Source organism: Aquarana catesbeiana, linkage group LG04 (genome assembly GCF_042186555.1).
Source record: "Aquarana catesbeiana isolate 2022-GZ linkage group LG04, ASM4218655v1, whole genome shotgun sequence".
Taxonomy (NCBI): Eukaryota; Metazoa; Chordata; class Amphibia; order Anura; family Ranidae; genus Aquarana; species Aquarana catesbeiana.
In genome coordinates this window covers 543,688,655-543,700,359 of record NC_133327.1, presented here as the reverse complement: position 1 = coordinate 543,700,359, position 11,705 = coordinate 543,688,655, and the positions used below count along the sequence as shown (strand labels likewise).

The window sequence follows — 11,705 nt, the reverse complement described above, 5'->3', positions numbered from 1 at the left end:
CGTTTACATTATACCGCAGCCACCAGCTCACATAGTTTGCCCATACTTGCACCTATCCGTATGATAATTTATACGTTTGAACGTCAAATTCCAGCACCCACCTCATTATTGTGGTTTTGAAAAATAACAAACATGTTTTTCAAAAACCTTGAATAGAATTTTTTATTATTTATATATGTTGACATTTGCCAATATGAATACATTTCATTTATATATTCATGTCTTCATTAGTGATTCCACTATAGGACGCACATCCAATTACATCTATGCCAAAAAGATCCCACACAGACTAACGATCAGCTGTTTCAAATCAGATAATCAATATGTAGTCATGTGGTAGATAAATTATGTGTATATAAGTGGTGATCACTTTCGTACAAACCAGCTATGAGTAAGCGCTCTATGGGAGCGTGAAACGCGTTAGCGGTTAAGCTGCATTATCCCAACAAAGCCATGTACGGATTTTAATCATGTTATTACTTTTTCAATAAAGAGGATTTTATTTTTCACTTTTCCAATCCGGAGTGCGGCTGTCCAGATTTTTCCATCACATACATACCATTGGAATAGCAATTGCCGGCACCTGGGGCTCTCACAATCATCCACACAGCGGAGGACGGGAAGCTTGAACCCGATCACCTAGAGGGGTGGTAATTATCCTGTTTAACGCAACTCCGGCTAGTCACAGAGCCAGAGTCCATGGCCCCGGAAGGTAGAGGGGTGAAGATGGACGCGGCCACCAGCGGAGACATTGCGGGCTTCGTTTGCAGGTAAGTGGCACATAATGGGCTAGTATGCAATGCATACTAGCCCCTTATGCTTTTACTTTGCAGGCGAATAAAGAGGAAGTAAAACCCATCAGGGTTTACTTCCTCTTTAACCACTTCAGCCCCAGAAGGATTTGCCCCCTTAATGACCAGGCCATTTTTTGTGATACGGCACTGCGTCGCTTTAACTGACAATTGCGCGGTCGTGCGACGTTGTTCCCAAACAAAATACGTCCTTTTTTCCCCACAAATAGAGCTTGCTTTTGGTATTTGCTCATCTCTGCGGTTTTTATTGTTTGCGCTATAAACAAAAAAAGAGAGACAATTTTGAAAAAAAAAAAAAAAAAAAAACAATATTTTTTACTTTTTTCTTTAATAAATATCCCAAAAATGTTTTTAAAAAACTAATTTTTTCCTCAGTTTAGGCCAATATGTATTCTTCTACATATTTTTGGTAAAAAAAATCCCAATAAGTGTATATTGATTGGTTTGCACAAAAGTTATAGCGTCTACAAAATAGGGGATAGATTTATGGCATTTTTATTATTTATTTATTTTTTACTAGTAATGGCAGGGATCTGCGATTTTTAGCGGTACTGCGACATTGCAGAGGACAGATCGGAAACTTTTGACACATTTTTGGGACTGTTGACATTTATACAGCGATCAGTGCTATAAAAAATGCACTGATTACTGTGTGAATGTCACTAGCAGGGAAAGGGTTAAAACTAGGGGGCGATCAAGGGGTTAAATGTGTTCCCTAGTTAGTGTTTTGAACTGTGGGGGGATGGGACTGACAGGGGGAGGAGACATATCGCTGTTTGCAATTACTGCAAACAGCAGATCTGTCTCTACTCCCCTGTCAGAACGAGGATTTGTGTTTTTACCGCAGGTGAGACACAGAGATGAAACAAATCTCCCCACATATGTTTTACATGTATATCTGCTGTCTTCAGCTTTATATACTGTTTAGAAAGTTCAGATCGTGTTAGAGATTTTCTCTTCCTGGTTAGCCCTGCAGTGAAGCCTGGGCATACAGTCAAGACAGCTGATTGGAGGAAAGGCACGCACCCCCTCTCCTCATAGGTAGATACTTTCAGAGCTGATCACTGAATCATTCAGGGCTCTGCTAAACTATTAGGCTGATAACAGAAGAACAGAGCAGGAGACAGCTACAGGACATAGTGCTTTGAAGAAAGATAACAAAACACTGCAGATATATGTGCACAGCTCAAATTTAATGAATCAGGTTTACATTAACTTTAAAGAGGGGGTTACCAAGGCTCACCCACCACTTGCCTACTGGGCACTTTTACCTTCTTCCTGTCCTGGCCAATTTTCAGCTTTCAGCACTGCCACACTTTGAATGACAATTGCGTGGTCATGCTACACTGTACCCATATGACATTTTTATAATTTTGTTCACACAGATAGAGCTTTCTTTTGGTGGTATTTAATCACCACTGGGCTTTTTTTTTTCTAAACAAAAAAAGACCATAAATCTAGAAAAAAAAAAAAAAAAATTTATAAAAGCTTTGTTATATTTTTTTTTTACTGTTTTTTTTTTTTTTTTTGCTAAATCAAAAAAAATGAAAATTTTGAAAAAAACGTTTTTTTTTACAAAACCTTTATTAAAGCTTTTATTTAATTTTTTTACTGTTTTTTTTTTTAATTTTCTGAATAAACAAAAAAAGTCCAAATATTTTGAAAAAAATGATGAAGAGGCACCGATTGGCGGCACTGTTGGGACTGCACTGATAATCAGGACACTAATATTCAATGGCCTGATTATCAGTGTAGCTGTTCCTTTCACACAAGCCAGTTATGGGCTCTCCTTGCCTCAGTAAGCCCCGGTTCACATAGGGGCGACTTGTCAGGTGATTTAGCCGCCTGACAAGTCGCGTCCCGTTCTGTACTACGGAACCGTTCTAATAGGAGTGACACAGTCGCTCCGACTTAGAAAAAGATTCCTGTACGACTTCAGGCAACTTGCATTGACTTCTATACAGAAGTCATTTTGCAAGTCGCCGCTGAAGTCGTGTGCAGGTCGCCTCTGTGAGTCGGCCTGCAAGTCGCGTTGCTCCTGTGTGAACCGGCAGTCAGGAAAGAAATGCTGATAACAGGCTTCTTTTTACATCGTGATCAGCTGTCATTAGACACAGCGAATCGCGTGGTAAAGGGCCACTGTGATTGGCCCATTACCCTGATCTGTGATCGGCTGTATCCTAAGGACACATCGATCACAGAGCGCAATGCAGCGGGTGAGATCAAGGGAGAATATCATAGGACGCCTTTCCAGAACTGGATGATGGCGCTGTAGCTGTCATTCGGCGGACGGGAAGTGGTTAAACGAGACATGACAGCATCCGTGGCCTCACGGTGGGAGAGATTTACTAAAACTAGTGCACACAGAATGAGCAGTGCACAGTAATCAGCTTCTAACCAATTAAGCTTGTTCAATAAGCCCCCGGTCACACCGAATCTGACCTTGAAAACCTGCGACTTCACAACTACATGTCAGTGCGACTTGGCTGACATCTGTGCAACTCCATGCACACAGGTGTCTATGCAAGTTGCACCTGAAATCGCAAATAAAAAAATAGCGCAGTAACCTTTCTTCAAATCGGTGCAGCACCACAAAGTCACCGATTTGAACAGTTCCATTGCCGACAATAGGGTGCGACTTGTCATGCGATTTGACAAATAGCACCAGTATGAGGGGGGGGGGGGGGGGAACTAAACTAAACCCTGGAAGCTGGTTGGTTTCTATGTACAGCTGCACTAGATTCTGTGTGCTCCAGTTTTAGTAAATCTCTCCAGTCTGCCTACATTTACAGTCAGCTCTCTCATGCCGCAGAACGAGCCCCGGATGAAGACACAAGTGAGAGACAAGACAATTCTCCACGCATACAACTCCGATAACACGGAGTTCACTGACTCCACCTATATCACTTGCCTCACCGCTGCCCTATTGGCTCCTCCCGCTGTCACGTGACGACGGAGAAGAGCATTATGGGAAGTGTAGTTCATGGTGAGCCGCGCTGTTCACACCCCCCACCCACGAAAAGCCCAGTTCCAGCAAGGCAGGGGTACGCACAGCCTTGTGGGGGTTGTAGTTCTTCCGGGTCAGGCCAGGGCGGTGACGGTGTTGGTCGTAAATCCTGCAGCTCCCATGCCGCCTCCAGTGGGCGGGGCCGCTGATTGCAGCCGTTGCCTGTGTAGGTGTGTTGTGGAGCTCAGTCGCCTGTAGGAGGCGGAGGAGAAGAGCGGGAGCTCGGAGCCTGGCACCCCGGGAAGTGAGGTGAGCTCAGAGCCTTGTGCTGTAATGTGGGACGCTGGCTCGGCGGGTAAAAAGAGGCCTAGTCCTTCCCCCTCTGACAATGGCCTGTGTACGGCGGAGGTTCCCCGTGGCCGGATAGTTGGAGGAGGGGGCTTCCCCTAGACCTGTCACGTGATCTCCCTGTGTGCCATGGCAGCCCTACTTCCTGGACTGATCCCTCCATGCTTCTATTGTACTGACACCGGTCACTGCACATCACTTACCTGTGCCAGAGTGTCCCTTCCACACCAGTCCCGTACACTGCACATAGAAAAACTAGATGACTGCCCTGTGGCTCCAACTAGCTAATCTGCCCCCCCCCCCCCCCCAACAGTCTGCTCGTGTTCCAGAAAAAGACCCCCCCCAACAACACTTCCCTTCATTGCACCCCTGCCCCACCTCTCCTTCTCCTCCCATTACTTACAAGTACTGCTTTTCCAGGACCCCCCCCCCCCCCCCAGCACCTCTGGAATTCATCTAGGCGGAATGATGTCTCCCCAGGATACAGATGTCACACTTATCAGGAAGCTTCGGGGTACCCTACAATACATGAGCTCCTATGTCTTATTCCCCCCCCCCCCCCATGTGTCTTTAGGGAGGTGGCTCAGGTCAAGTGTGTTGGGGGGGAGCCCAGTTCCTGCAGCTGGCCCCCTAATGATGTGTTATGGGGGGGTGACTGTCTCTTCCAGGATCTTGCAGCTGCCCACCTGATTATGGGTCCCAGTGTTATCAGGGGGCTGGCTACCTCCTCAGGGTTGTTGCAGCTGCCCCCTGATGGCGTGTCCCAGTGTGTGTGTTAGGGGGACAGATGCCTCTTCTGGGTTCTTGTAGCTGGCTCCCTGATGTGTCAATAGGAGGTGGCTCTCTTTTCTACACTCTTATAGCTACCCCTCTAATGACATATCCTGGGGTTGTGTGTTATCAGGGGGTGGCTGTCCCTACATTGTCTTGGAGTATGTGTTATTGAAGGGGGGGGGGGGTGACTTCCTCTTCTGGCATCTTGCAGCCGCCGACCCAGTGTTTGTGTGTTATTAAGGGGTGGCTGGCCCCCTGATGATGTTTCTTGGCACATATCTTTTATCAGGAGGGTTGTTGTCTCTTCCAGGATTCTTAAAGTGGAACTTCACCCAAAAGGGGTAGTTCCACTTTCTCTCCTTCCTCTGCCAGTGACACTTTTGGATTTTATTTTTTGAGAGGGGGGGTGATGGTAGCGGATACCCAGTTTTGACAGGTTCCCACTACCACATGGATCGCCTAGGTGATCTCTTTCCTGGACCGATCACGGCTTGTACAGTGGTCAGTCGGCTGTGAAGCCACAAGAAGTCACAGCAGGTGAGTGTCTGTTTAGTAACGGTCCGCAGCTACAGTTTTTGTAGTTTCTGACTTTTCATTTTCACACACATGACTGAAGCTCCCCTTTAAGCCTCCCCTGATGACGTAGCCTAGTGCATGCATGTTATCAGGGGGGGTGGCTGTCTCTTCCAGGATCCTTAGGGCTGCTCCTGATGACGTGTCCTGGTGCATGCATGTTATCTGGGGTGGCTGTCTCTTCCAGGATCCTTAGGGCTGCCCCTGATGTTGTGTCTGGTGCCCGCATGTTATCGGGGTGGCTGTCTCTTCCAGGATCCTTAGGGCTGCCCCTGATGATGTCCTGCTGCATGCATGTTATCTGGGGTGGCTATCTCTTCTAGGATCCTTAGGGCTGCCCCGATGATGTGTCCTGGTGCCCGCATGTTATCGGGGGTGGCTGTCTCTTCCAGGATCCTTAGGGCTGCCCCTGATGTTGTGTCCTGGTGCCCTCATGTTATCGGGGGTGGCTTTTTCTTCCAGGATCCTTAGGGCTGCCCCGATGATGTGTCCTGGTGCCCGCATGTTATCGGGGGTGGCTGTCTCTTCCAGGATCCTTAGGGCTGCCCCTGATGATGTGTCCTGGTGCCCTCATGTTATCGGGGGTGGCTTTTTCTTCCAGGATCCTTAGGGCTGCCCCTGATGATGTGTCCTGGTGTCCGCATGTTATTTTGGGTGGCTATCTCTTCTAGGATCCTTAGGGCTGCCCCGATGATGTGTCCTGGTGCCCGCATGTTATCGGGGGTGGCTATCTCTTCTAGGATCCTTAGGCTTGCCCCTGATAAGTTCTGCTGCATGCATGTTATCAGGAGGTGGCTGTGGCTTCCTTCGGCAAGAACCTAAAGAAATTGAGGCCTCTGATGTAAGTATGGAAGCTGGTGGTGCCTGACCTATCAGGTGGCAAATTTCAGCAGGACAGTGTTGAATTAGATAGATGTATAAGTTTTCGGGATAACTTAACGTTTATAGGGGATTAAAAAAAGATACAATGGAAGTAGGTCGGTTAAAGTTCCTCTTTAAGTACCTTTTTTTTATTCTTATTTTTTTTTGTTTTTACTCTCGCTAAAGTAGTTGACCGAATAAAGAAGCCACTGTTTGTAAGTTTGGGGTGGTAGTATTGTTACTTATTTGTTTCAGTAAACCTGATAGTTTTTGATTGGGTTTTCATGCATATCTGATGTTTGCTGGGTATAATCTACCCATGCAGCCCAGCTCACCAACCAGTGTCTCAAAAATAGTTTGGTTGTTTTCCTTTACTAATAGATGGTACTGTTTTGATTTTTAATGTTTTTTTGTTTTATAGGACAAAATATATGTGTTGGTGTTCTGGTCGGCTTATGCCTCTGTCACTTGGAAGAAGCCAGATTGATCCGGTGTGGAGAGCAGAACCAATCATTAAAGGAGTAGTGAGCCGTGTGGATGATTGTTGATGTCTTTGACAGATGGACTGTCCTATGATCAGGTTTTCTAACACTTGTTTGTCTGTGAGACACAAAGGATTGATGAAAGGATATGAACAATTGTAGTGTCACCAGTGCTTAAGTCGGATGTTCTTTTCCAAGTGGACTCTTTCTGCTGTTTCCTCCAGTATGTAATGACTTGCTTCTTCATTGGTTGTTAAGGAAGGGAGAAGAATATGGTGTAACAGGAAGCAACCTAAATAGAAACTTTTTTTTTTTTTTTTTTTTCTCTTTCAGATCTCATGGGAAAGGTGGTTTAGCTGCTGTTCCAAGTTTCGTTGCTATAAATACCCTCCCGCTCGCTGTTGGCCTCTAGTCTGGAATACAAGATGGGATATTTTCTTAATATGTGAATTATTTACGGAGCCAGAAATTTCCCTGCAGCAAATTATGTGGGAACAAACAAGGATGAGAAGATTTGCTCTGTGCTTATGCTCTTATAGTTAAAGCTTATTTTTGTAGTATTCCTCTACTGCTTTATGTTCAAGTTGCAAACATATTGTGGTGATGGTGAAAATATATGGGAAACAGTTCAGTATCTGCAGGCATCTTTGGAGAGGCCCAAGCATCCATTGGCTGCTGTGAGAAGGAGAAAAAAGTTTCCTTTGCACCGCTCATATGAATGCCGCTGTGAACAAATATTGTCGGCAAATCCAAAGCAACAGACTAAGGAACACATTGCATCTTAAGCCCCAGAAGCTGGATTTCTTTCCTACGTAAACCACCTGCATTTTGCCTGTTTTTTTTTGATAGATGTCAAAATACCACACAAGTAGAGAAAAATACATACAGGTATCATCTACCCTAAAGGCCACAAGTACCTTTACGGTTACATGAAAGCGAAATTTATCAAGGCTCTATATAGAAGAAATTTATGTATTCCTAGTGATCCATATTCTGGCTTATTTTTTGCGGGAGCTTTGTCTATTCTAACTAAAAACTGCTTTATTGGGAGTTGCCTTTACTCGGTTTGTATGCCTTTGTTACTGGCCAGGATCTCCCCTTTTTTTTTGTCTTGGGAATTTTTCTATTAACGGATGACTCCAGGAGGTGGGCCCATGAAAGAGTGCGGATACAGTGAAATTAACACCCGTGGAAGCTCACCCATGGAATCTTCTCATAAAAAGAAGAAAGCTGCTGTAAAGCGGAAATGGGAGGTTTTTCCAGGCAGGAACAAGTTCTACTGCAATGGCAGGATTATGATGGCCAGACAAACTGGAGTTTTCTACCTCACCATGATCCTAATTCTGGTCACAAGTGGACTCTTCTTTGCCTTTGAGTAAGTTTTTTATTTTTTTTTTTTTTGTTTATCACAATTTGGTTTTTGGTGTCCTAATGTGTTTCCTGTTGACATACTGATTAACCTTACTTTCTTTTTCTGGAGAAAACTGTTGCATGCTGCATTTTTGGAACAATGTGGTCATTGGAAAGCAGGTATCATTTTAAATTCCATTTGCAATTAGTCTGCAGTCTGTTTTTAGCTCTTGCAGTTGCCAGTGGAAAATCTAGAAAAGATGGTTTGAAAATGGAATGAGATCAATGACCAGTGTTGGATGTTTTTTTTTTTTTTTTTTTTTTTTTTTTTTTTCCCTTTCACAAACACATCCCAACATTTTCAATGGGTCACAATTGAGGATCCTCTTTTAGGAGGTAGACGGTGTTTGATTTTTAAGCTGCTTCTTTTTAAAGGGGTGTGTGTGTGTGTGTGTGTGTGTGTGTGTGTGTGTGTGTGTGTGTGTGGTTTTTTTTTTATTTATTTATTTTTTGTCATCTGAGGCCTTTCTCATGACAAAAAAAAAAAAAAAAAAACAAAGCTCCTCATTCAGAAAATGCTGGTAGCCAAGCTGACATTCTCATTGTGTGGATTCAGTACCTTCTGAGCCACTGACCTGAAACCGGTATACTGATCAGGAGAGGGAGTGCAGTCAGAACCCTTAATCTGTATGTCTTTTCAGATTAGTGTGATGCAGACAGCATTGGCATCTCAGCAACTGGTGGTTTTTAGACCCCTAATATTACAGGATTTATATAGCACCAACAGTTAACCTCATAAAATTAAAGTGGCTGTAAACCTCAGGCATGAAATCTGAACAAAGTAGATATTTCTATAGTGTATGCTTATCCAGAGCACCAAGTGTAAGTTCTCTCTACTGCTTCGTTTTTCTGCTATAAGCATGAGTCACTTCATAGAAGTCTTCCTGACACCAAGAGAAAAATGGTGCCAGGGAATGACGGTCTGTGATTGATAGGCTCGACTCTGTTCCTGTGTGCTGTATGAAGGAGGGTGTGTCCCTTCCCTCCAATCAGCTCTCAAAGCTATTTTTGCTCATGTAACTGCAGCAAGATCTACAGAGATCTTGTATAAAGTCTGGCTGTAGGGAAAGACAGCTGCAGATAAAAAAGGTACAACTTATGAGGGAGTATTTGTTTAATCTCTGTGTAGCACCTGAAGACAGTCACTTCACTGGATATATGTAAGGGCTTACAACCACTTTAAGGTCTCCGCTCCAGTTCCTGTAAGTTCATCTAGTGCAATGGGTGGGAGTCCGTCTAACTCATACTGTGGATATGCATTGAGAGTTCCCAAACACACCTAGCAAAGCCATTAGCAAACAGGTGAAAGCAGTCTCAGCCAGCTTCATGAAAATCCACACCTCCGACGCGTTTTACCGCGTTTTAATCATGGAGGCTGCTTTGACCTGTTTACTAATGGCTTTGGACCTTTCTCTATATGTATCAACAGTTTGTGCAGCACTATACAAAACAAATGGGAGCGGTTATAGATGCCATACAATTCAAGATGAGGGTTAGGAGGGTCCTGCTGGTGAGAGCTTACAGTCTCTGAATACGCTAATCTTTTTTCCTGATAAGTCCCTGTGTATGATAGGAGTACTGCTCTTAGAATTAAAGTACACCCATTACTACTTTAGTATATCTATTAAGCCAATAGTACCCTCTGGTGTATGTATAGTCAAAGGAAATAACATCCAAAGAGAGCCTGGAAATGTTTACATTTCAGTGACTTTAGAAGTTGAAGACCAGTCTTATTTTCCCACATTGTAAACTTCAGCTCTGTTATCTGCCCTCCATTGCGCTGTGGGATTTAGTGGAGATAGACAGCGATTGACATAGCATAGAACTCAGGAGCAACTTTGAGCTCGGTCAGCTTGTGGAATACTGTGGAAGATTATTGAAGTTTACTGTAAGTGCAAGGAGGCATTATCTGCTATTGTTTAAAGTAAGCCTTACAGAAAAAATGCAAGTTCTGCTAAATCTGTATGGATCCCCTCCTCCCATCATTAATTGCGGAGTTCTGCTTATGATGCCTAGGTGAGGGCAATGTCACTCTACTCCAGGCAAAATCAAGAGACTGCTTCCATACTCCATTGTTTTCTTAGAAAACATCACAGAAGAAACACGTCAAGTAGAGCGTCAGGTTTTTAAACTTGTGGTTTAGATATGAGCCACATGCTGCACTACTGAAAACCCCACGGAGGATACTTGGTACATGTAGTTTTTTGAGGTTAGCCTTCGGCCATCTGAGAAAGAAGCGCGTGTCCGAACACTACAAAAATTGATGGATTCATTTAACTGTAGAATGTGCATGGAATAGGAAGTAGAAAGGTTGAGATGAGAAACAAAGTCGGCAACAGTGATTAGGTTGAGGGGTAACTAATATTTTAATCAGACCTTTTCATTTTACTGTGTGGTCAGTTTTAATTGGCTTTTTTAATAGATTTTTACATGCTTGGTAATTGTAGCCAAACTGGTGCACTTGCAACAAAAACAATTGAGTACTTTCCATGATGGGGCCCCCCCCCCCTTTTATGTCACATGGTAATTTTGGCCAGTAACATTTCCTGTATTGGGTTGTCTGTATTCTGGATGAGATAGTACTGCTGTCCAAAGGTGTCTTCACTACTATCGGTCTAGGGAGAGGGTAGTGTAAATGTTAAGGACATTTTAAGAAAATTGGAAGTAAAACTTTGTACAACGACTGATCGGCCGTTTATCTGATCGTTGATGCTTTCGACAGCGGATTCCGACTTTTCGGACAACCTAAAGGTGCAGGCCATAAAATTTTTATTGTAAGTGAACACAACATCCAAATTTCGTTTTTAATTAGTACAGTTTTCGTCTGGGGAAAAAAACGCAAGAGCAAGACTACGCATGCTGGCAAACAAAAGAATACATTACAAAACAATTCAACACTTCGAAATACAACTCTTCCGAAGCTGTATTCTGTCGTAATGACAATTTTCAAACGTTGAGTAACCAACCTCTTAATTTTCGATACGAGACTAGCATGCAACAAAAACCAGACTATTATTTGTCTGATAATCTCATTGTGTGTACCAGGCTTTAGACTAGCAGTTTTAGATGGACCTGGCTAACAAATTGAAGCTCAACTTCAGTTAACACTTCATAAGCAGTTTCAACAAAGGTGTTTGGTTTGTTTGTGGTTTTTTTTGTTTTTTTTTTTTGTATTTTTAGGTATTCTGCTATATGTACACTAGCCTACCCTGGCTGCAGGAATATGTGGCAAAAACGCTAACTGATTTTGCTGCAATTTGAGTTTTCCCACGGCTGGTGGTCAAAACATTCCTATCCTAAACGCGATTCTCCTGTGTTCAGGAGAGGTAGGTTTAACCTCCCCTAAATGTGCCAGCTCCTAAACTCTGCTAAAAGCCTATGTGTACATGGACACACAGCCTTTTATCGAGTTACGTTTAGGAGCTTTGGCAAAGAAAAAGTCAAAAGCTTCTAAACACTAAAGTTTGAAGCCTAAAGGTTGTAAGTAAATAAAAGCTG

The 11,705-nt window shown here is 43.5% G+C and overlaps 1 protein-coding gene across 5 annotated transcripts in view; it reads left to right on the top strand.

Moving 5' to 3' along the window:
- Nucleotides 1–3,849: 3,849 nt before the first annotated feature.
- ZDHHC14 (zDHHC palmitoyltransferase 14) overlaps nt 3,850–11,705 on the top strand; it is a 179,684-nt gene continuing 171,828 nt past the window's right edge. For 2 of the 5 annotated variants that reach the window (XM_073627901.1, XM_073627899.1), the window contains exons 1-3: nt 3,851–4,068; nt 6,737–7,020; nt 7,131–8,172. In XM_073627901.1, the coding sequence (XP_073484002.1) occupies nt 7,931–8,172 (242 nt within the window). In that variant the 5' untranslated portion in view covers nt 3,851–4,068; nt 6,737–7,020; nt 7,131–7,930. Of the gene's footprint in view, nt 4,069–6,736; nt 7,021–7,130; nt 8,173–11,705 lie in introns of all 5 variants that reach the window. The other 3 variants (XM_073627903.1, XM_073627904.1, XM_073627900.1) reach the window with 3 other exon arrangements.